At 42.0% G+C, this 23,139-nt stretch overlaps 2 protein-coding genes across 9 annotated transcripts in view; one reads left to right on the top strand and one right to left on the bottom strand.

Annotated features, from left to right (window-relative positions):
• LOC118673357 (flavin-containing monooxygenase 5) overlaps window positions 1-4,230 on the bottom strand; it is a 37,852-nt gene extending 33,622 nt beyond the window's left edge. For 2 of the 3 annotated variants that reach the window (XM_036344045.1, XM_036344047.1), the window contains exon 1: window positions 3,682-3,975. The gene's annotated coding sequence lies outside the window, so the exon portion shown is untranslated. Of the gene's footprint in view, window positions 1-3,681; window positions 3,976-4,207 lie in introns of those variants that run through there. The other variant, XM_036344048.1, reaches the window with a different exon arrangement.
• CHD1L (chromodomain helicase DNA binding protein 1 like) overlaps window positions 3,320-23,139 on the top strand; it is a 42,756-nt gene continuing 22,936 nt past the window's right edge. For 4 of the 6 annotated variants that reach the window (XR_004973354.1, XR_004973353.1, XM_036344039.1 and 1 more), the window contains exons 1-10: window positions 3,320-3,506; window positions 5,554-5,666; window positions 8,573-8,679; window positions 9,199-9,313; window positions 9,815-9,846; window positions 14,229-14,310; window positions 18,633-18,795; window positions 20,086-20,241; window positions 20,969-21,061; window positions 22,367-22,463. Coding sequence is in view for 4 of the 6 variants with exons in the window: in XM_036344039.1 (XP_036199932.1) it covers window positions 3,365-3,506; window positions 5,554-5,666; window positions 8,573-8,679; window positions 9,199-9,313; window positions 9,815-9,846; window positions 14,229-14,310; window positions 18,633-18,795; window positions 20,086-20,241; window positions 20,969-21,061; window positions 22,367-22,463 (1,100 nt within the window). In the remaining 2 variants the exon portion in view is untranslated. Of the gene's footprint in view, window positions 3,507-5,553; window positions 5,667-8,572; window positions 8,680-9,198; window positions 9,314-9,814; window positions 9,847-14,228; window positions 14,311-18,632; window positions 18,796-18,898; window positions 19,404-20,085; window positions 20,242-20,968; window positions 21,062-22,366; window positions 22,464-23,139 lie in introns of those variants that run through there. The other 2 variants (XM_036344041.1, XM_036344040.1) reach the window with 2 other exon arrangements.

The following is a 23,139-nucleotide window of genomic DNA, read 5'->3' as shown; positions in this document are numbered from 1 at the left end:
CTGTTTCTCCTCCTCCTCCTTCTTCTTCTTTTTTTTAAAATATATTTTATTGATTTTTTACAGAGAGGAAGGGAGAGAGATAGAGAGTTAGAAATATCAATGAGAGAGAAACATCGATCAGCTGCCTCCTGCACAGCCCCTACTGGGGATATCCCTGCAACCAAGGTACATGCCCTTGACTGGAATTGAACCTGGGACCCTTCAGTCCGCAGGCCGACACTCTATCCACTGAGCCAAACCGGTTAGGGCTCTCCTTCTTAACATTGATCACTGCTTGGGTTTCCTCCTTTGCCTGTCTCCTCCTTTTTAAAATATAAGCTTAATTTGATTTGCTTACATTAAGTTTGTGACGAGTGGCCTCTGTCTCCAGTGCTGACAGAGCACTTGGCACATGGTAGGTGCTCAGTCAGTATTTACAAAATGACTCAAGACACAAAATTGAGAGAGAACCAAGATGGCGGCATAGGTTAACGCCGGAGATTGCTGCCTTGAACAACCAAATCAAAACACACCTAAAAGACGGAACGGACATCATCCAGAACCACAGGAAGGGTGGCTGAGGGGAAATTCTACAACTAGGAGGAAAGAGAATATCATACCCAGACTCAGAGGAGGCGCAGTGCTGAAGTGAAATACTCAGGTGCGGAGTGCGCACGAGCGGGCTGGCGGCGGAGGGCGCAGTTGGTGCTTTCAATCGGGAGGGAGTCTCAGATTCTGAGCTCCAGATCCGGGCGAGTCTCTAGGGACCAAGACTCAAACGGGAGAAGCAGGACTATCTGGCTTCAGTCAGAACTCGAAGGCAGCTTTCTCTCCGAGGTTTGCAGCGGTTGCTGGGACTCTGTGAGGCAGAGCCTCTAGGGACGGAACTGAGAGCCGCCATAATTGCTCTCTCCAGCCCACCCTGTTGATCTCGAGCCCGTGTGACCCGCCCCGCCCAAGCCTTGCACAGAGCCATTTGCCAGATAGCCTCAGGCAAAGGCTAGATTAGCACCTCCCTAGAGGACAGAAGTTTTCCCACTGCAGACACAGCTGATTCTCACAGCCAGCTGCCCTGGAGGTCAAATCCCCCCAGTATTAACTACAACAATCAAGGCTTAACTACAGGAGGACTGCACACAAAGACCACTAGGGGTGCACCAAGAAAGCATAAAAAATGCGGAGACAAAGAAACAGGACAAAACTGTCAATGGAGGATATTCAGTTCAGAACCACACTTTTAAGGTCTCTCAAGAACTGTCTAGAAGCCGCTGATAAACTTAGTGAGATCCTCAACAAATCTAATGAGACCCTCGATGTTATGATAAAGAACCAACTAGAAATTAAACATACACGGACTGAAATAACGAATATTATACAGACTCCCAACAGCAGACCAGAGGACCGCAAGAATCAAGGCAAAGATTTGAAATGTGAAGGAGCTAAAAACACCCAACCGGAAAAGCAAAATGAAAAAAGAATCCAAAAATACGAAGATAGTGTAAGGAGCCTCTGGGACAGCTTCAAGCGTACCAACATCAGAATTATAGGGGTACCAGAAGATGAGAGAGACCAAGATATTGAAAACCTATTTGAAGAAATAATGACAGAAAACTCCCCCTATCTGGTGAAAGAAATAGACTTACAAGTCCAGGAAGCACGGAGAACCCCAAACAAAAGGAATCCAAAGAGGACCACACCAAGACACATCATAATTAAAATGCCAAGAGCAAAAGACAAAGAGAGACTCTTAAGAGCAGCAAGAGAAAGAAACTCAGTTACCTACAAGGGAATACCCACACGACTGTCAGCTGATTTCTCAACAGAAACCTTGCAGGCCAGAAGGGAATGGCAAGAAATATTCAAAGTGATGAATACCAAGAACCTACAACCAAGATTACTTTATCCAGCAAAGCTATCATTCAGAATTGAAGGTCGGATAAAGAGCTTCACAGATAAGGAAAAGCTAAAGGAGTTCATCACCACCAAACCAGTATTATATGAAATGCTGAAAGGTATCCTTTAAGAAGAAGAGGAAGAAGGAGAAAAAGGTAAAGATACAAATTATGAACAACAAACATGCATCTATCAACAAGTGAGTCTAAGAATCAAGTGAATAAATAATCTGGTGATCATAATAGAATCAGGGACATAGAAAGGGAATGGACTGACTATTCTTGGGGGGGAAAGGGGTGTGGGAGATGCAGGAAGAGACTGGACAAAAATCGTGCACCTATGGATGAGGACAGTGGGTGAGGAGTGAGGGCGGATGGTGGGGCGGGAACTGGGAGGAGGGGAGTTATAGGGGGAAAAAAGAGGAACAAATGTAATAATCTGAACAATAAAGATTTAATTAAGGAAAAAAACACAAAACAAAACAAAAATAAATAAAAAAGACACAAAGTTAGCTTCCCAAAACAGTGCTTTGTGTTTGAGTTTTTATAAATCAACCCAAAGTCATTTCTTTTGTAGCTCACAACTAATTTCTCCCTTCTATTTTGAGGGTAGGTGAGGATGGGGTAAAGTGCAACTTCAGTCTGAGTTTACCGAAGACAGAAGCATCACGATTAATGTAAGTGAGAAGAGTATTCGAATGACATTATCCAGAGAATAACATGGTTCCCCATTCCAGCGTTGCCAATGACCATTCACAGTTTCCTCATCTGTAATGTGGGGACAATGATAGGACTTTTATAGGGTTATTATGAGGGTTAAATGAGAAAACAAACACATGTTAAGGCCTTAGGGCAGAGCCTCTAACGGCATCAATAAATGCAGCTACGTGGTTGTTATAATATTTGTATTGGTGGTACACTACTAATCATAAATTACCACATCATAAATCCACTCAAAGCTCATGTTGAGTCTTGGTGACCCCTAATCTCACAACACATTGCTTCAGCTTGCTCCCCATAATTCACTTGAGAAATCCATTGTAGCACAAGCTTTGGTGACTTGACTACCATTGGGGGGCGGGGGGGGGGGTTTCCTAACTATGGCCTACAGTCAACAGGAAGCAAATTAAGAATTCAGGGCCGAAAGGAATTTATGATTAGTGTCAACTGACAGCACTCCAGCCTTTACAATCTCGCCGGGAATCGCGGGAGGGCAGCAGGGACGACGTCTCATTGAATTCTATAGCCCCAGAGCCTAGCCGAGCACCTGGCGGGGGCAGTCAACCTGAGCAGGTGAATGGCCGGCACATGCTGACCCCCCGGGGGAGCGTTTTCCGGCCGCCAGTCGCTGGGAGCGCGCGTGAGCACCACCGGGAGCACAGGAGCGCGCAGCCTGCGGCCCGCCCGCCGGACGCGCCCCCTGGCGGCGGGTGGACCCAGTTGCGTCGGGAAGGAAGCGACGCGGGAGACGCGCGGCGGAACGCTCCGGGCCGATGGAGGAGCGCGCGGACGCCGCGACCCGCCAGGGCGACCATCCCGGCTTCTTGCAGACCCTGCAGACCCAGAGCCGCGCAGAGGCGGCGCGGGCGGCGGCGCGGGTGCAGGAGGAGGACCTGAGGCGGTGGGGCCTGACAGGTCAGTGGCCCCGGGCGCACTTCCGCCCGGCCGACACCTCGCCGGGACGCGCCGCTCCCCGGTCAGGACCCCGCGCCACGAGCGGTGCTGGGCGCCGCACCGCGAGGGGACCGTCCTGGGGGCTGTTTTCCTGCGGACTCAGGACCTTCCCTTCCCTTCCCTTCCCTTCCCGCACCTGCCGCGGGGCCGGGCGGGCAGGAGCCCCTCCTGGGGCCAGGTGGCCATGGCCCCGCCGGTGCCGCGCGCGGGGTTGGCGGGCGCAGCTGGAGAGGGATTCCGGGCCCCCGGCACGGGGCGCAGCGGAGGGGGAGCTTGGTGAGGCCTTGTCCTCATGGGGAGACCTTCCTCTGAGGAGGCGGCGGATGTCCTGACGCCCGCGGGCTGGGGTTCGCAGTTTCTGTGCCGCTGGGGTTGCAGGCCTGTTCTTGGGGTTTCCGTCGTTAGTTCCGTGAAACGATCAGAACTCGGCTCCCAGCTGCAGGTTTCTTATTTACTGTGCATGCGCAGTTCTTGGAGAATTACCCGCGGCAAATTCCCTCCCCCCCACTCACTCCTCCCCTCCAGCTAGCTCCCTCCCTTTCCTCCCCCCTGCTGTATTTTAAAATATGCATCCAAGCCAAGTTGATCAGTTCATCACCGCACATAACTGTCCCTCTTACCTTTACTAGCCCTTCCTTCCCCAAACTCAACGAAGAACAAACCTTTCAGCCTCTGTTGACGCCCGAGGGTAGGGAGGGGGCGCCCCCTCACCTCTGGGTGCGGGTGAGAGTGTGGCTCCCCAGTTGGTCTCATTACCTCTGGACAATGATAAAGGTCTTGAGTCTCCACAAGGCCTCCTGTGACACCGCTTTCGAGGCGGGTATTGGAGAGGGCTCATATGATCTCCTAGGGGCAGAGTCCAGGCATTTCTGGGTCGTTAATTTTTTCGCCTCCAAGTCTGGGAGGTATGAGGCAAAAGGAAACCTGGAACTCATCACCTTGTTCCTTGGGTCCTGAGGTCACCAGCTGGGCTGCCTCTTCTCTCCCCCTTTTCAGAGTTGACTTATGTTTGTTTGTAACATTCAGGATTTTTAGTTGCATTAACAAGAGGAATGGTGAAAAGAAAACCTCTATCTTCCCAGAAGCCATGTTGGTCTTTCACATTTTAGTCTTCTTTGATTAGTTGAATTTTCTAACGTACAAAGTGGAGATAATACTGACTACATGGGGTTATTATAAGTATTAAAGGAGGTAACTTATATAAAGTGTTTACTGCTCTCCCTGGTATTTAGTAAGTGCTTAATAAAAATAACATCCCCCCCCCCCCCAGATGTTCTACAATTAGCATATATGACCTAGTTTCTTTTTAAAGGTCGTGAGTTCAAAGCAGAAAATTACAGTTTTGTTCATCGTTAGCAGTATTCTTGGGGTCCTCCCTTCTCCCAGAATGTAGCTGTTTTCTGAAATTGGATATTCTTTCCCCAAGGGGGAGAGGAGAGACAGCAGAAGCTCCACAGTGGATCGCAGACGTTTCCTCTGGCCCTGGCACACTGTTAAACACCCTCTGTGCAACATCATTTCAATCTTAAAAGCACTGTGTCTCTCTTGAAGCATTAATTTAATCTAGTCTTTTCTTATTTACTTATTTTTTATTTTTATTTTTTTTGCAAAATTCAAATGGTTTCAATTAAGCAAGCAGACACAGGTACAGTTCATGTGTTGTTGTTTGTGGTTATGTTGCATCAGTAATGCCTCATTTCCTAGAATGGACACTAGCATGAGAGTCAGGCAGTATTAGAGGCCAACTCCCAAGTTGACTTTTTCATCTGTCATGTGGATCCCATAATACTGGGCTTTGAATATAATGGTGGCTGCATCTGCTGAAAAAGTAGTTTGGAAGTCAGCAGATGTTTACATATTTGTAACTTCCCAGCAGAGGATATGGCCAGTAATGTTGGGGGTGTAGGGGTTTAGGCCATATCCTTCAGTTGAAGTCTTAGAATGTAGCCTGTGTGTGTGTGTGCTGAAATATTTGCCGTTGGCACTGGCTGTGTTTTTTTATTTCTAGGGATTAACCTACGCTCTTACCAACTGGAGGGAGTCAACTGGCTAGCCCAGCGCTTCCATTGTCAGAATGGCTGCATCCTGGGAGATGAGATGGGCCTGGGAAAGACCTGCCAGGTATGTCACTCACTTACCCTCTGGTTGAGGGTGAGAGTACTGGCTCCCCACTGACACTGCAGGGTGGTCTCACCTTCACCGAAATACCTTCTTACAACTCATTACTATCTTTAGTTACTAGGATGCATTTTTATATGAGGTGGTGAAATGCCTGAACCTTCATTTAGAGATTCTGACATGGGAGCTGACTTTTCTGATCAGGGGACAGTTTTGAACTGTGTCACTACCCTTATTTTAGTTCCTGGGCAGGGTTTTTCTCTTGTAAAGCAAATATACCTGTCTCAGGGATCAAATTGTTTCTGTCTTCCTTAGCAATACTCTAATGAATTAAGTTAGCTGGATCACTTCTAATATTAATTTCCCTTCCCCAGTGAGTAGAGGACCACTTCTCATTTCTCTAGCACAGTGGTTCTCAACCTTCCTAATGCCGCGACCCTTTAATACAGTTCCTCATGTTGTGGTGACCCCCAACCATAATATTATTTTCGTTGCTACTTGATAACTGTAATGTTGCTACTGTTATGAATCGTCATGTAAATATCTGATATGCAGGATGTATTTTCATTGTTACAAATTGAACATAGTTAAAGCACAGTGATTAATCACAAAAACAATATGTAATTATACATGTGTTTTCCGATGGTCTTAGGCGACCCCTTCTATACTATAGAAGGTTTTCTTGTCTACAGGATACCAAAGAAAGCCAGTGCAGTCAGGACACAGCAGCGGCAACTTGATCAGAAACCGTAGAGGTACGGGTCTCACCAATGAACACACAGAATGAGTGAAGGTCTCATTAGTCCTTTTGGAACCTCAGTGCTCCCTCCAGCTCTAACCTCACATACACAGCATCAAGCTGGAGCAGTTCTGCAGGTAGACTAGCCTGACCATGTGTCGGGGACTGAGGCAGGTACACCTCATGAATCTTGGGGTTACTCAGAATACCATATGACCTGCAAGTATGGTCATATGGGGATATTTCTTAGGCAGATACATCTGATTCTAGTATATTCCCAAATTGAGAGTTGTGAACGAGAACAAAGATAGGTTTCCTGATGTCTCTGGGAGCCAGGCTGACAGACTCTTGGACCAGGTACAAGGCCTTCCCTGCAGCCAGCTTTGCGGTGGACATTGGCATTGTCCTGACTCCAGCAAATTCAGAGCCAGCAAATTTCACGTGTCCTTTGCCTTTCCCCAGGGTGTTCATGTAGTTCTACATTTAAGTGCCCCAAAAATATTACACCTCCAAATTCATCAACATCATTTCAGTCTTGAAAGCACTGCACCTCTCTTGCTAAAATTCGTCATGCTGAAATTTGTTTAGCATTTTTGCATCTGTGTTCTTGAAGGATATTGGTCTGTAATTTCCTTCTCTTGTAATATCTTTGTCTGGTTTTGGTATTGTGGGAAAGCTGGACCCATGGGATGAGTTGAGTATTAGAATTTTATGTAGAATTGTCACTGTTTTTTTTTCTTAAATGTTTGGTATAATTCACTAAATAATCCAAATTAATTTTGTAGATATATCTGGTTTAGAGTTACAAAAGGTAAGTTTTTTGTAAGTAGTATCCTCAGCAAAAGCTAGACAGAGTGCTTTTAATCCAATAAGTACTTATTTATGGGATGATTTTTCTGAGCACAATCTGGATTGGAAAGTGATAGGTAATTAAAAAAGAAAATTATTTCTATTATAAAATTAATGTAATTTCAGTTAAAAAAAAACTACCAACCCATAACCACAGTACTCTAACCATAGCCATAAATAGTAGTGTATGTTTTACAATGGTTGAAATTATAGTGCACTTATAGTTTGTGTTTTTTTTTAAAATATATTTTATTGATTTTTCACAGAGAGGAAGGGAGAGAGATAGTCAGAAACATCGATGAGAGAGGAACATCGATCAGCTGCCTCCTGCACATCTCCCACTGGGGGATGTGCCCGCAACCCAGGCACACGCCCCTGACCGGAATCGAACCTGGGACCCTTCAGTCCGCAGGCCGACGCTCTATCCACTGAGCCAAACCAGTTTCGGCGAGTTCCTTTTTTGTTGTGCTACTTAAATTAACCTCAGTGGGAACACCTTTGGGTATTGGCTTTCTCAGTATTTTGGATTATATCCTTAGGATAGGTTTTTTTCAGAAACAGTTTAGCATGTGGGGATGGAGGCTTCTCAGACTTTTTGTTTTATAAAAGAGAGCTATTTTCTCTGTATATCACAGCAGTCTTCTAAAGAAACTTTTCTAGTCGAAAGTGTGTACAGCCATATCCACTTTACAAAAATTTGGCTTTACAAAAATTTTCGTTTTATACCCCTACTTAAGCTTATGAGGCAGTACTTATTGTTTTTCACACTAAATGTCTACAGCAGGAGAGCTAGTAGTTTTATCTCTTTTGTTCACTGTTATATACCAGAGCTCAGCATAGTAGCCTAGCAAGTAGAAGGTGCTCTATAAATTCAGACAGGAGGGAGGAAGTTAGGCAGGAAAGAGAACCTGGGAAGCAGCAGAGGCCATCACGTGGTTGGTCATTTTCACAGTCACACCCTGACACTTGCTGTATGTTTTCGGAGTATTCCTGACCTCTTGTACATTCTTTGCATCGTTTTCATTGATTTCTGTTGTGTTTCCCGATTTTTTTCTTTGCATTAGAGGTTCAACTGCATAAATATCGAGCACCATTGCTTGTTAACTGTTGATATGATTGAGTGCCACAGATTTCTTTGGCAATTATTTTGAAGCTTACATGATTTCACTCTAGGAATGGATGCCTCTCCTAATGTGTACATCATGTTTTTGTAAACCAAGTGTTCTGTAAGCATTTGTGTTCTCTACAAGGTTGTGGGAACTTTGTGGTCGTTTCTCATATGGAAATGTGATCAACACTGCCTTCTTTTTCTGTGTTTCAGACTATTGCTTTCTTCATTTACTTGGCAGGAAGATTAAATGATGAAGGACCATTTCTCATTCTTTGTCCCTTGTCTGTGTTGAGCAACTGGAAAGAAGAGATAGAAAGGTACAGAGCAGATGTAGCTGAAATTTTATTTTTTGCATTGATTAAGGTTTTTTTCTGAGTGATGTGTGAAGTGTGATAAAACAACGAATTGCCCTAAACAGTGAGTGTATTTTTTTCCAGAAAACTCTAACCTGAGGTAATGTAGACAAAGACTGAGGATCTGATGGGAGGAGGGTCCCATGTTATTGTTACTATTTGGCAATTTGAAGGTCAGTCCTCATTTTTAGTAAATTTTGCTGAACTAAAGGAGAAACCATCTTTTTCATAGTGACATATGGAGTAACCAATATGGAAAAAAATATTTTGTTTTTAGAGTTAGCACAAGACCCTTTTTTTTAGATGTTCCTCAGACCCTCCCACCTGTGTACACAAGAACTTATCCGATACTCTGCATAGGATTGCAGGGCATCCTGAGGCCTGCACATCTGCAGTCCTTCCATGAAATGTACTTTTCCAGCTATGCATGCCCTTTCCCATGGCTCTGTGTTTGTGTTCATCTGCTTCTTTTCTTGGATTCAGATTTGCTCCAGGTCTTTCCTGTGTAACATATACAGGTGACAAAGAGGAGAGAGCCAACCTACAGCCAGACCTAAGACAGAAGCCATGTTTTCATGTGTTGCTGACTACCTATGAGGTACCCATTTGTTCCTCTACAGCAAGAACTCTTAACTTGGGACCCTGGAAGTTGTAAAATCCATTGGAATTGTATTTAATGATTTTTGAGAACACACATTTTTCTGGGACAGTCTAGTTCAATTAGATTGTCAGAGTGGGGGTGTGACCAAAGAAGTGAAGGGGAAGGCTTCCCAGGGAGGTGGCACTGGAGCTGCTTCTTGATTGATGAATAGGAGGCAGACAGACAGGCAGGGGAAAGGGTTTGTGGGCTGAGGCCTGGTCTCTGTTACTTGAGGATGGGAATGGAGGACACTTAGTTCCTGTCCCTTTTAAGTCCTTGTTCTTCATGGTAAGACCGAGTCACTGTAAGCAGGACGTACTGCCTCCTTTTGCCTCCTTTGCAACTTAGAAATTATGTTCATAACTCTTTTTACTGAGTGAATGAATAAGACTTAACTCTTATTAATCTCAGAGTTATACTAGTACCAGCCTTTATAATGTATTCTCCTTAAATTTTCAGATTTCTTTGAAAGATGCAGCATTTCTAAGATCGTGAGTATGTTACACTTCTTCAGAAATTGTGTTAAATGTATCATGATACTCATGTCTTTTCTTCTTTCCTGTATGTCTTCCATGAGTCTTATTTACAAACTAGAGGCCCAATGCATGAAATTTGTGCACTGGTAGGGTCCCTAGCGGCTACTGGCTGCTAGCCAGGGCTTCCCTCCCTTCCCCCAGCCACCCTGTGCCCTGGTTGAGGGGACAATTTGCATACTACGCTTTTATTATATAAGAGGAGGCATTGTAGGAGTCCTACAATCTAGCTCCCTAGATTGTATGTCCTTGGGTTAGTTACTTAATCTCCATGAACCTCAGACTCTTCATGTGTAAAATGGGGATGATTAACTCTCTTACCTTGGATGGCTGTTGTGAGGATTAAATGAAATAAGATGTGCCTGGTGAGAGGTTAACAGATATTAGATTCTTTCAATTGCAACTTGCATAGACACCTTCAGGACTGCTGTTTGGAGATTTTCCTATAATATAGGAAGTGACTGATTTGAGCCTACAAAATTAACGTTTTAGAAAGGGAGTGTTAAGACTTCTAATGAATTAGTTTTCAGGCTTCATATGTGCTCATGAAGTACAGGAAACTTAGATTTAACTTAGTACCACCTGATAATAAGGCTGACATGTTGCAGTATAGGGTCAGGATAACAGTTACAATATAAATTAAACAAGAGCTAAGCTTTAGGCGAATAAGAAAAGAATGTATGTTGACAGTTTCGCATTCTCCGTTGCATGTGTAGTTATGACGTGGTTAGGTGGGGATTTGCATCTTTAACATTCTGAAACTTTTGTTTTCAAAGTGCTTATCAATATTTTAAATGTTATTTCTCATTCAGGTTCTTTAGAGTTGAATTTCTTTTTTATCTTATTTTGAAATACTAAAGGCCCAGTCATAGATTTCAAAATGACTCCCACCCAGTATTTTGTTTCACTTTTCACTTAAGTGAGCATGTGATCTTATTTTTCTTTAGGAGAGGACATGCTTTGCCTCTCTTTTGTTTATTTATTAATATCCAACTTAATATTTGTCGAAGATTTCTCCTCTGGAACGACACTGTTCTGGGAGCAATACCAGGAAGATAAGCCATAGAGCTACCCTAAGAGGACATTAACTCCAGGAGAGGGATAAAAGATATATAGCTATCCATAATACAAGGCAATATACGGGGCATCTCAAACAATGAAAAGATTGAGGGATACATGGTATTCGGTACTTTATGTCCATCATCCTATTTAGTCCTCATGACAACCCTACAAGGGATGTTACCATCTAGTTGATAGCTGAGGAAATGAGATCAGGTAACCTACCCACTAGTAAGTTGTAGAGAACAGTTTTAATATACACTAAACGAGCTCGACACCCAGACCCAGCACGAGTGCTGTGGAGCCTTCTTTGAAGCGTGCTTCTCGGAGGATCTAGGTGCACTGGAGTCTCACCTTGTTCAGCAGAAATGCAACCTTTCTAAGGCAGATTGTCTGTCTTGAATCCATTCCAGGTGAATTGAAGAACCTAAGTAAATGAAGGGACATTTGTAACGTTGACTCATAGTATGAATCCCCAATACACAGATATGTTCTTTTGATAACAGGAGTGGGCAAAAGGAGTTTGACAGTTGTGGGTACACAAAACACAGTTTATTCTTATATTCTTATTTGCTAATCATTGCATTATTTTCTCTGCAAATGACTGTAAACCGACTTTTGCCCCACCCTGTATTTGGCAAGGGTACACTGTATTACTGTATTGCACACTCAGAATACGTGGGAAGTGTAATGTAATCTCTGCCCTAACGAGGTTTATTATGGGGAGTTAAGACTGTGCATGTAACAATATGAAAAATAGGAAAAAATTTTTATGCTAGGCAACAGACTTATTCAATCCCTGAGAGCTAGAATTTCCTCCACCTCTTGCTTTCCATGGAGCATCGTTCAGTATCCTTTGATGAGTGCCGTTACCTGCTTCCTTTTACTGAGCCCAAATCCATCTCCCTGTAGCCCGTTGCATTGAGCGAGCTTTTATTGGGTGCCTGCTTGCTGTGTGTAAAAACCTAAATATCTGGTTCTTCACAAGGGACTAGGACCTAATCTGTTTTGAATGCTAATTCATTCAGGCACACAGCTTTATACTGTGGCCACTTTCACACCTTATCTATGACCAGTGTCCAACTTCAGCTAGACTCTGTTCCTGGTAATCCTTAAATGCATCCCTTGCTCATCCTTTCCAGTGGGAATGACCCCAATTCCTGTGTTCTCTTTGGACCCCCAATCTCTCTCCACCTGTACCACCCTCAGAAAGTGAATGGTACTGGGTGTCTGTTTCTGTGCCATTTTCTGGATTTTTCACTGTAGCCTCAGAGGAAGAGGGCTTCCCTTTTGTAAGGCCAACCTCTGCTCAAGGTCTTTTTCTAATTTTTTAGGGATTTTTATTCCCATGCCCACGATCTTTCCAATATTCTGTTTTACTTGTATATACATTTAGTTTTTTTAAGTCTAAATTAATGTAATGGAATTCCAGAATGTTTACAAACAAAATAAAGAGTTAAAAAAAATCTTATAGCCCTAACCGGTTTGGCTCAGTGGATAGAGCGTCGGCCTGCAGACTAAAGGGTCCCAGGTTCGATTCCGGTTAAGGGCATGTACCTTGGTTGTGGGTACATCCCCAGTAGGGGGTGTGCAGGAGGCAGCTAAATCGATGTCTCTCTCTCATCGGTGTTTCTAACTCTCTATCCCTCTCCCTTCCTCTCTGTAAAAAATCAATAATATATATATATATATATATATTAAAAAAATCTTATAGCTTTCATTTTATTATCTTTTGAATGGTTTACACATTTGTGAAAAAGGATATAGGCCTATCTTATTGCAACATAATCATCTTTATTATTTAAAATGCTGTATAATATTTTATAACCTATAATTGGATCTATTATGATTTTTTTCTATTTTAAATAATGCAGCTGGAAACATATGCAGACATACCTTTAAAAAATATTTTGAATTGTTTGTGGGGGGGAAATTGTTATACCATGCTATGCTACAAAATGTGCTCTGGCAGCCAGTGACTTCCATTGTAACAACCCAGAGGATGTATCTTCCAGACATCCATAACATTTGGTCCTATTCACCACTTCCTCATTTTAACATCATACTTTTTTTAGCTGTTGTGACACCATTGTCTGTTTTCTTCTCAGTCTGAATCTCAGCTCTGCCTCTATGACCTTGACCAAGTCACCTAGTCTTTCTGAGCTTTCAGTCTCCTTGTTGGTAAAATGAGCACAACAATAATGTCTACAGTAAAACCTTGCTATAATGGACTAATTTGGGTGAGGTGGGGCGGTGTCCTTTAATGCTGAAAGTCCGTTATATAATAAAGTAGGTTTTCCAAATGCGTATGATAAAAAATTGACAAATCAGTTCATTTATCTGTTTTTACTTATTTGACACATTTATATAATTAAAATTAGGTATGTTTGAAAAGCTTGAGTTCACCGAAAAGTTATCTATAAAATTACTGTCATTTTAAATTTATAATGAATAGGTCGAGTAAATGTGTGCATTCACCAGCCACCACGAGTAAACAAATGCACACGGTTGAGGTGTGGCTGAGCACATGTCAGAACTTCATTAAAACTGCTGCAGAGTCACGCCAGGAGACAACAGAGCCAACTACTCTGCATGTGGTCACGTGCTAATCATTCCCTGAACATTGTTTGCGAGTGGTGACTCTTAGATTTAAATATGTAGACGATAGTTGTAGATATGTAATATTTATTTATGTCGGCAAAATTACTACAGTGTTTTTTTCCCAACACATGGCCTATTTGCTAAAATTTGTTAAAAATAACAGTGAATTAGTAACAAAACAAAACAAAAAAAAAATCTCTGTTAATTTAATTACAAGCAAATCTTTGTTAAAAGCATTTTAAAATTAACAGGGTGTTAATTTTCACATGTGACATACGGACTGGAAATTTCGTCCGTTAAATCCGAAGTCCATTAAATCAAGGTCTGCAAAATCGAGGGTTTGCTGTACTCACCATATTCTGATAGATTAAGTAACATACATAACGAGCCAGGCTCAGTGTCCGGCACACAGTAGGTGGTCCTAAATGTTTCATTTTGCTTTCTGTCTTTGGCTCTTTCCTATCTTGGGAAAAATTCCTTTTATTTTAAGTACCTTATCTGGATATTGTCACATGTACATGGTAGGCTCTCAGATAAGAAGGCGATTTGAGTGTGTTCCTAATAGATGGGGATTAATAGTCATCTTCCCAACAATACCCACAGCTGTGTCGTGAGACTGTTGAATGTGAGATATGTGTTTGAGTTCCACAAAACTGAAAGCTTGGATTTTTCTCTCACAGCTTCCATTGGAGCGTTCTTGTTGTGGATGAAGCTCACAGGTTGAAAAATCAAAGCTCCTTGCTGCATAAGACACTTTCAGAGGTAAACTCACAGGCTAGTTTTAGTTTTTAATATAACTTCCTTATAAAAAAAAAAACAACATCAGTTTAGGCTTGCATAGAGCCAGTTACGTTGAAAACGTTCTTTCAGTCACATTCCTGCAGAGCTGAATGAGCATTTCGTGGGTGACAGCAGGTACTTAATACGGCCTCACTTCTTCTTCCTCTAGTCTTTTACAGAGGAGATGTTTTCTAAAATCTGGCTATCCAGTGAAGAAGTAATAAGTTTCTACACCAATAAAATACATTGTATTTTTGGAAATGTTTCAACCCTCTCTTTAAAGGGGCAGTTTCTTTAAAAAAAAAGTTTTATTATAATTCTTCTGTCTGCAATAGCAGATACTACATCTGATCTATTGTACCCCCTTCCCCTACCTGGTAACAAAAATTGAGCAGTTCACACAGAGTCACAAAGAGACTGACCTCATGCCATTGAATATTACCGTCAGCCTTTCTTGTCTTGGTCATACTCATGAGTATGACACCCTTGATCTCATTTCCTTCTCTTGATCTCTGACCATTGTTCTGGCAAAGCAGATGAGAACTGTTGTTACGGCCCGAGGTTTGCTGTCTCCCGCGGACCCAGTGGGGCAGCTTGTGCATAGGAAGTGCCCGTCTCCGTAATCAAGTAAAGCCTTGTTCATTCATGAGACCACGTGTGCGAATTTCTGTGACCGTCCTTGAAGTTTGGTCCCTGTCCTGTGAGCAGTTAGTAAATCTAGAGGTCATTGGAAGAGAAGCCTGGATTTTATACTTACTGGCTGAAAGTCACAGTTTTTAGCATTTTCATGCAGATATGGCCACTATCCATCATTAGCTCAGTCACAAGATTGCTCTCCTGTGGTGAGTCCCTTGCTGCTTCGTTGTCCTTTGCCTTCTTTTTAGGGACTTGTAACAGTGTCTCTCTTGCCCAAGAGGTTTACATATGCTGGTGCCTAATCGTGTAAGAGACTGCTTTATACACTACCAAGTTGGTTTACTGATTTGCAAGGGGAGAAGAAAAGCAGGTGTAGTAAAAGAACACTACGCTTGGAGTGGGGAAACTAAGTTCTGTGGCTGGCCTCAGCGATTAAGTAAGGAAGTTGTTCTCTGTCATCATGCATTCTTTTTTAAAAAATATATTTTATTGATTTTTTTACAGGGAGGAAGGGAGAGGGATAGAGAGTTAGAAACATCAATGAGAGAGAAACATCGATCAGCTGCCTCCTGCACACCCCCTACTGGGGATGTGCCCGCAACCAAGGTACATGCCCTTGACCGGAATCGAACCGGGGACCCTTCAGTCCGCAGGCCGACGCTCTATCCACTGAGCCAAACCGGTTAGGGCATCATGCATTCTTTTTAGGTGAGGTTTCAATTGCAGTTAACGCATTGGTTGAAAAAATACATTTACTAGTACTGATTGGGCTGAGAAGTGGGGAGGTTACTGCCTTTATTCTCCTTCCTAATAACGTTTTCAGCTTGTTTATAAAAAGTTGGAAACAACCTAAATGTGAAATATAATTGATTGTATAATTTATGCTATATTCATATACTACATTTACAAAGTAAGTTTACCATGAAAAATTAGGTAGAAGGATATTTAATAACATGGAAAATATTTGTAAAATATTTTGCACAAAAAAGTTTACAAGATATTATACATAGCCCTAGCCAGTTTGTGCAGTGGTTAGAGCATTGGCCCAGGGACTGAAGGGTTGTGGGTTTGATTCCAGTCAAAGGCACGTACCTTGGTTGCAGGCTCGATCCTGGCCCTGGTCAGGGTGCATGCGGGAGGCAACCAATCTGTGTGTCTCTCTCACATCCATGTTTCTCTCTCTGTCTCTCCCCCTCCCTTCCACTCTCTTAAAAAAAAAAAAATCAGTGGAAAAATATCCTTGGGTGAGGATTAACAATATATATATGTACACAAATGAATTGTCTCTGGATTTTTTTTTTTACCCATTTATAAGTTTTGATGCCAAAACAGACATTACTTTAAATAAAAATGTTAACTTATGTGATAGTGTAAGTTGATTGTAGTGACCAAACAGCCTTGGTTTTGTGACCTCATATCTGTTAGGTCATCTCGTCCTTTTGCCTGGTGAACACACATTGCAAAAATCTGATCTGGTTATTGGAAACTTATTTTTGGCCAGTTCCCATACTTGAAATACTATGAAAACTTTGCCCCAAAAGTAGACCAGGCATGAATGGGTGGACACTATTAGACATTTTAAAAAGAAACAATATCTTGGAGGGAAGCCTGGGGAGGGTGGGTGGGTGGGAGGTGATCAACCAAAGAACTTATATGCATTTATGCATAACCCATGGACACAGACAATGGGGTGGTGAAGGTCGGGGGTGGGGGAAAGATGGTGGGCTGGAGGGGGGTCAATGGGGGAAAAAAGGGGACATATGTAATACTTTCAACAATAAGTTTTTTTATTGATTTCAGAGAAGAAGTAGGGGGAGAGAGATAGAAACATCAATGATGAAAGAGAATCATTGATTAGCTGCCTCCTGCACACCCACTACTGGGGATTGAGCCCACAACCTGGCATGTGCCCTGACTGTGAATTGAACTGACACCTCCTGGTTCATAAGTCGACACTCAACCACTGAGCTACCTTGGCCTGGCAACAATATTTTTAAAAAAATAGTGTTGTGCCCTAGCTGGTGTTGCTCATTGGTTAGAGCATCGACCTGTGGACTGAAGGGTCCCGGGTTCAATTCCAGTCAAGGGCACATGCCCAGGTTGCAGGCTCGATCCCCACTGCCGTGCAGGAAACAGCCGATCCATGATTCTCTCTCATCATTGATGTTTCTGTCTTTCTCTCCCTCTTCCTTCCTCTCTGAAATCAATAAAAATATATTTAAAAAATTAAATAAAAATGGTGTGTTTTCAGATTGGTAGAATTCATTACTAGGTTGCTGTTCTAAGAATGTCCACAAGACGGCACTATTGCAACTTTTCCCTGCAGGACGAGAGCCTTCTAGGTCTATCAATAGGGATTTCATAGACTGGCAGAATTTCTTATTAGGGTGCTGTTCTAAGAATGTCCACAAGACGGCACTATTGCAACTTTTCCCTGCAGGACGAGAGCCTTCTAGGTCTATCAATAGGGATTTCATAGACTGGCAGAATTTCTTACTAGGGTGCTGTTCTTAGAATGTCCATAAGAGGGCACTATTGTAACTCCTCCCTTTCTAAGGTGCTGTTTTCAGAAAAACAAAAAAAACAAAAAGATTACCAAAAAAAGCAAAACATATTCAAGTCAGTTTTAATTGATTGTGTTAATTCATCTATTACCTTTTCTTATGACAAAATAGTATCTTCTTATGACTTTCTCCCAAAACAAAATATATGAAGACAAGATGAAAGTAAAAACCCCCAAATATTCTACTCCTCTGTATTTATTAACATTTGGTATTTATTACTACCATATCCTTTGCCATATACATATATATATATATATATATATACACACACACACACATATATATATATATATATATTTATACACCCAAACATATATTTGCATAATAACCTATTTTAAAAATTAAAACAATACACATACATAGGATATGGCTGTCCCATTTTGCTGTACTATTTAATTCAAATGGTGTACGTTCTTGGTAATGTGAGGTTTGAGGTTGTTTTTTGCTTGACCATCAGGTCTGTAGTTGCTGTTTTTCCTAAACTTTTACTTCATTAGTCACTTATTCTTGGTGTTATCATCTTTGCTCAAACTGGACAGACTTTCTTTGCATTTTGGGCTGTATATGACCCTGTGTCTAGAAATGTCCGGAAGTCTTGATGTGTTACGTGTGATGCACTGTGAAGTTTTATAAAAGGACGTTCTTTTAGTATAGATTTTGTTTGTGCTTATAGCAGTGGGGCCTGCTGCTATAACTTTGGGCTTTTCAAACTGCATGGGTATATGCTGTGCACCTCTGGTGCCTCAGTGGACTCCCCCACATCGGTGATGATATAGCTTGAATCCCCACATACATGGAATAATAATGACCATGTTGAGTACTCATGTAGTACTTCAGAGTTCACAAAGTGATTTTATTTACATTCTTACAATGGTATCTCCATCACAATTCCTATCCCCTTTTAATAGTTGAAACTGAAGAGGTGTTATTTCCTACGTCAAACAGATAGTATGCAACTTGAACCTGAGCCTTTTGATTTCATGTCCCTGTGGCCATTCCATTAAATCATATCTCTGTTTATATACGAGTAAAGGTTGTGATAGCTAAGTCTGCCTTGCTTTCCAATATTATAGATTTTTTACTCTATTTCTTTATGTATTTGAGTTCTCAGTAGTCTTCAATCTCCTGCTGACCGGTACTCCCATCCAGAACAGCCTCCAAGAGCTCTACTCCCTCCTCAGTTTTGTGGAGCCTGATCTCTTTTCCAAGGAGCAGGTGGAAGATTTTGTTCAGCGTTACCAGAATATTGAGAAAGAGTTTGAGTCAGGCAAGTGCCCTTCTGACAAATTGTTCCCAAGAGGTCTGGACCCAGAAACTGGCCTAGTGCAAATAGGTTATCGATAGAAAAGAAAGAATCAATAACCAGAGGATACCTTCCAGGAAGATAAAGAGCCACACCAAAATCAGATGTTGGTAGATTTCTCATGTTGTTCCCAGTTGTCTGCTATTCATGACTCTCCTATTTGTAACATGATTCTACCTGAGGGCTTCTTTGGGTGAATTTTGGAAGAAATAGGAAGTGTCTGCTAATAGTCAGACTTGGACATATAATTTCTGTAAGGACTTGTTAACTTTCTGTGCTACTTCCTGAGGCAGAACAGTATATGGGTGCGATAGCCCTCCACTGCTGCTCAGCGTTCCACAACATTGGCTCTTCTATCAACATTGCACTGAGACGAAAAGTCTGGGATGGCTGTGCGGTGGGAGTGAGGGAGGAAAGCCTTCCTCATTCATACAGTTGCCTGTTGTGGGCTGCTTCCTCGCATCTGTGCACCTCTGCCTCATAGAGTTATCTGTATAGCCCTATGATCTTATGCCAGGCCGATTATTCAAAACAGATGGTAGGCGTTCTACTAGTGGGTGTGAGTGTACTCGGTGAGTATGAATTGGAAAGCCTTCTCACACAAAAATCCCCACCCCTCAGGCTGAGGATTCCTTGAGGAACCTGCTCTGATGTTGGTTGCTCATGTTTAGGCTTGCCAGATAAAATATATGACGCCTCGTCAAATAATACATGGGACATACTTGTATTAACACATCATCTGAAATTCAAATTTAACTGAAGTCTTGTATTTTCATTTGCTGTATGTGGCAACTGTACATGCGGTGTAATGCCAATTTTGGCTAATTTTGAAGTTGACCACACTTAGGGGAGGAACAAGGGAGTTGGTGTCAGAAGAACTAAGTTTGAATGCTAGCAACAGTAGCATCTAGCTGTGTGACTTTGGATAAGATGCTTAATTTTCCTGAGCCTCACGTCATTCTGAAAATGGGGAAATACTACTTACTTGGCCTGTGCATTTCTCAGATGTTATGCTGATCAATGAGATTATCAGTAAGAATCAAGTTTGTTGGGTATTTCTAGTTCTTCAGAGCTGGTAATGATTTCAGAAGGAATTGGGAAGAACCCAGTGAAGGAAGAAACACTGAAAAATTACCATATTGGCTTAGAATGCAGAATGGGCATGAAAATGAGAGAAAAAAAAATTGCTGTATGTTCTCTAGCAATTGGTCTTACGTCGATCCCACACTTCCTGGGTGTTTTTTTCTTACACAGCAAGTGAACTACACAAACTCTTGCAGCCGTTTCTGCTGAGGCGAGTGAAATCTGAGGTAGCTACGGATCTTCCCAAGAAGACAGAAGTAGTGATATACCATGGCATGTCGGCACTGCAGAAAAAGTACTACAAGGCCATTTTGATGAAAGACCTAGGTAATCAGAGGGCACTTGCCTGTGTGGTCTTCATGCAGGGAAATATTGTATAATCACACTCACTTTGTACAGCAAGACGATGGGCTGGAATTTTGTATTCTGAATATATTCAGGTCAGCTACAGTGAAACTGGCTGGAAGGAATAGCTTCGGTATAACTCAGACTTGTTGGCTGCTGCAGCTGTGAAATTCCCTCCCCCACCTCTCCCACACTCAGTTTTCCTTATTGCAAACACTTGTAGGTGTTCCAGTCATGCCTTTAATTTTCCCACCCTCTTAGATATTTACATTTCAAAACGTTTTTGTTGAATCAAATTCATTGGGAGGAATTGGGAGTGAACGGGAGAGATAGGAGTGGAACAGTCTCTCTCTCTCTCTCTCTCTCTCTCTCTCTCTCTCTCTCTCTCTCTCTTTCTCTCTCTCTCTCTCTCATCCCTTGGCTCCTGAGCAGCAGTTAAAGAAGGAAATTTAGAATTTTCAAAAGAATAGCAAAGTGCTCCTGAGTTCAATTTATAGTTAGTGCCCTTCTTAAAACAAAACGATGGTTAAGGAGACTTCCTGTGGACGTGCTGTTAATTCTTGATGCGATTTAATGAAATTTGGGAGGTTAATATAGGTTTGAAAGACATATTATTAAAACGAATAAGATTATATATGGAAACATATGTTTGGTTCCTTTTTTGCTGTTCAGCAATTCATCTCTCTCTCTCTCTCTCTAAAAATTCCAGATGCATTTGAAAATGAGATGGCAAAGAAAGTTAAACTTCAAAACGTCTTATCCCAGCTTCGAAAGTGTGTGGATCACCCATATTTGTTTGATGGTAAGGCAGTGTCTTTTCACTTACTCTGTTAACATTTCTGTGGCCACCATGTTGGCGGAATTCTTCAAAAGAATTGCCTGTATTTACTGTCTATTTTCCCTCCACTTTATTAATATTTTTATGTTGATGTTATCTAATATATTGATCATATTCAAATTTCTGCAGTTGTCCTCTATAATATCACTGATGACTACTTTTTTTTTTTAAATTCAAGACCCAGTCATAGATCTTGCTTGCATTTGTCATGTCTCTGTTTTCCTGTAATTTAGAAATATCTCTCACTTTTATTGTGGTGGCCATTTTTTGTCTTTCATGAAATTGGCAATGAAAGAATCAAGGCCATTTGTTTTAGGGGATGTCTTATAACCTGGATTCATCTGATAATATTTATATAACAAGATGTCCCTTTGTCTTGAACTTTGTCAGCCTTTCACCACTGTTTTTCCTAGCTTATCAGTGATCTCCATGTGGCCCAACCAGTGATTGTCAGTTCACATTTTAATTAATCTCTCAAAACCTTTGACACAGCTGATCACATCTTCCGTGTTCTTCACGTGGGTTTCGGGGCAGCACTTTCTCTTATATCTGATAGGCAGGATGGTCTTAGGCGACCCCTGTGAAAGGGTCGTTTGACCGCCAAAGGGGTCGCGACCCACAGGTTGAGAACTGCTGATCTAATGGGTAGTCTTTGGGACAATTACAGGACTTCTGTGTCTGTGGGGGCTCTAGTAGGGATAGGAACAATGCAGAAGGTTTGCTGCAGTAATTTTAAGGGGGTCTTTGCCAAGTAGCACTATGCATTGTTTAAAAACGTCACAGCACCTTAATTAGGTGCATATCAGAACTTTTTTTTTCCAAGGAGGCGGGTGTTGGGAACATGTACATTTTGAAAGCAGCCCTCCAGGTTAACCTCACTGCCTTCCCCAACTTGAGACTTAACTAGAGATTACAACTAAGCCTATTTCTTAATTTGTTTTCTAGAGTTAAAGCCTCAAGATATTAATTTTGGGTCTCTTTGGCCTTTAGCATCTCCCTGTGCCTCAGTATCCTAGAGTCAGTTTGTTCCTTGGATAAACATTTGTTAGGCATATTGGGTGTGCCAGGCTCTGTGATAGATGTTAAGCAGCACCGAGGTGATCGTGCAAACAAACAATTATAAATTGCCTCAGAGAGAGATGAGATGTGGGCCAATTATCAGTTGGGAGGAGCTGGGCCTCTTGCTGTAGCCTGGCCATGGGTTTCACCATTCATGGAGTCTGGCCTGACTGGGGAGACACGATTGAGAGTGAGTTCTCTCTTGTCCAGGTGTGGAACCAGAGCCTTTTGAAATTGGAGACCACCTGATTGAGGCCAGTGGGAAACTTCACCTGCTGGATAAGCTGCTGGCATACCTATATTCTAGGTAGGTGGTAGGCTCATGTTTTGTGCTCTGAGCTGGTGACTGTTAAAAAACTAGTATAATCAGGAACTCACCGATTTCTTGAGATTAATTCCAGTTTTGCAGTTCTCAAGACCCTGATTCAGGTTCTACCTATGCAATGACACCTCCTACCCTCATTCCTTCCCATCCTACCCCATCAACTCCATAATCATCCTTTCCTTTCTTGAATTATTACAGCACTTAGGGCAGTGATGGCGAACCTTTTGAGCTCGGCGTGTCAGCATTTTGAAAAACCCTAACTTAACTCTGGTGCCGTGTCACATATAAAAATTTTTTGATATTTGCAACCATAGTAAAACAAAGATTTATATTTTTGATATTTGTTTTATATATTTAAATGCCATTTAACAAAGAAAAATCAACCCCAAAAATGAGTTCGCGTGTCACCTCTGACACTCGTGTCATAGGTTCGCCATCACTGACTTAGGGTCTTAATCTAGTACTTGGCCATGCACTGCCTTAATTGGTGTATATTAACCAAATCACTCAAGCTATATTTAGTTCCACAGGGACAGAGATAACGTCAAGCATTTCTTTTTAATTGCCTGCTGGTACCTTGTATTGAATTGGCACATAGTAAGGCTTAATAAATATTTACTTTTGTTAACCCTGTGATGTTTTATTATTTTTTTAATGT

This window comes from Myotis myotis, unplaced genomic scaffold (genome assembly GCF_014108235.1).
Source record: "Myotis myotis isolate mMyoMyo1 unplaced genomic scaffold, mMyoMyo1.p scaffold_m19_p_18, whole genome shotgun sequence".
Lineage (NCBI taxonomy): Eukaryota > Metazoa > Chordata > Mammalia > Chiroptera > Vespertilionidae > Myotis > Myotis myotis.
The sequence above is the reverse complement of the archived record's forward strand: the minus strand, read 5'-3'. Positions and strand labels throughout refer to the sequence as shown.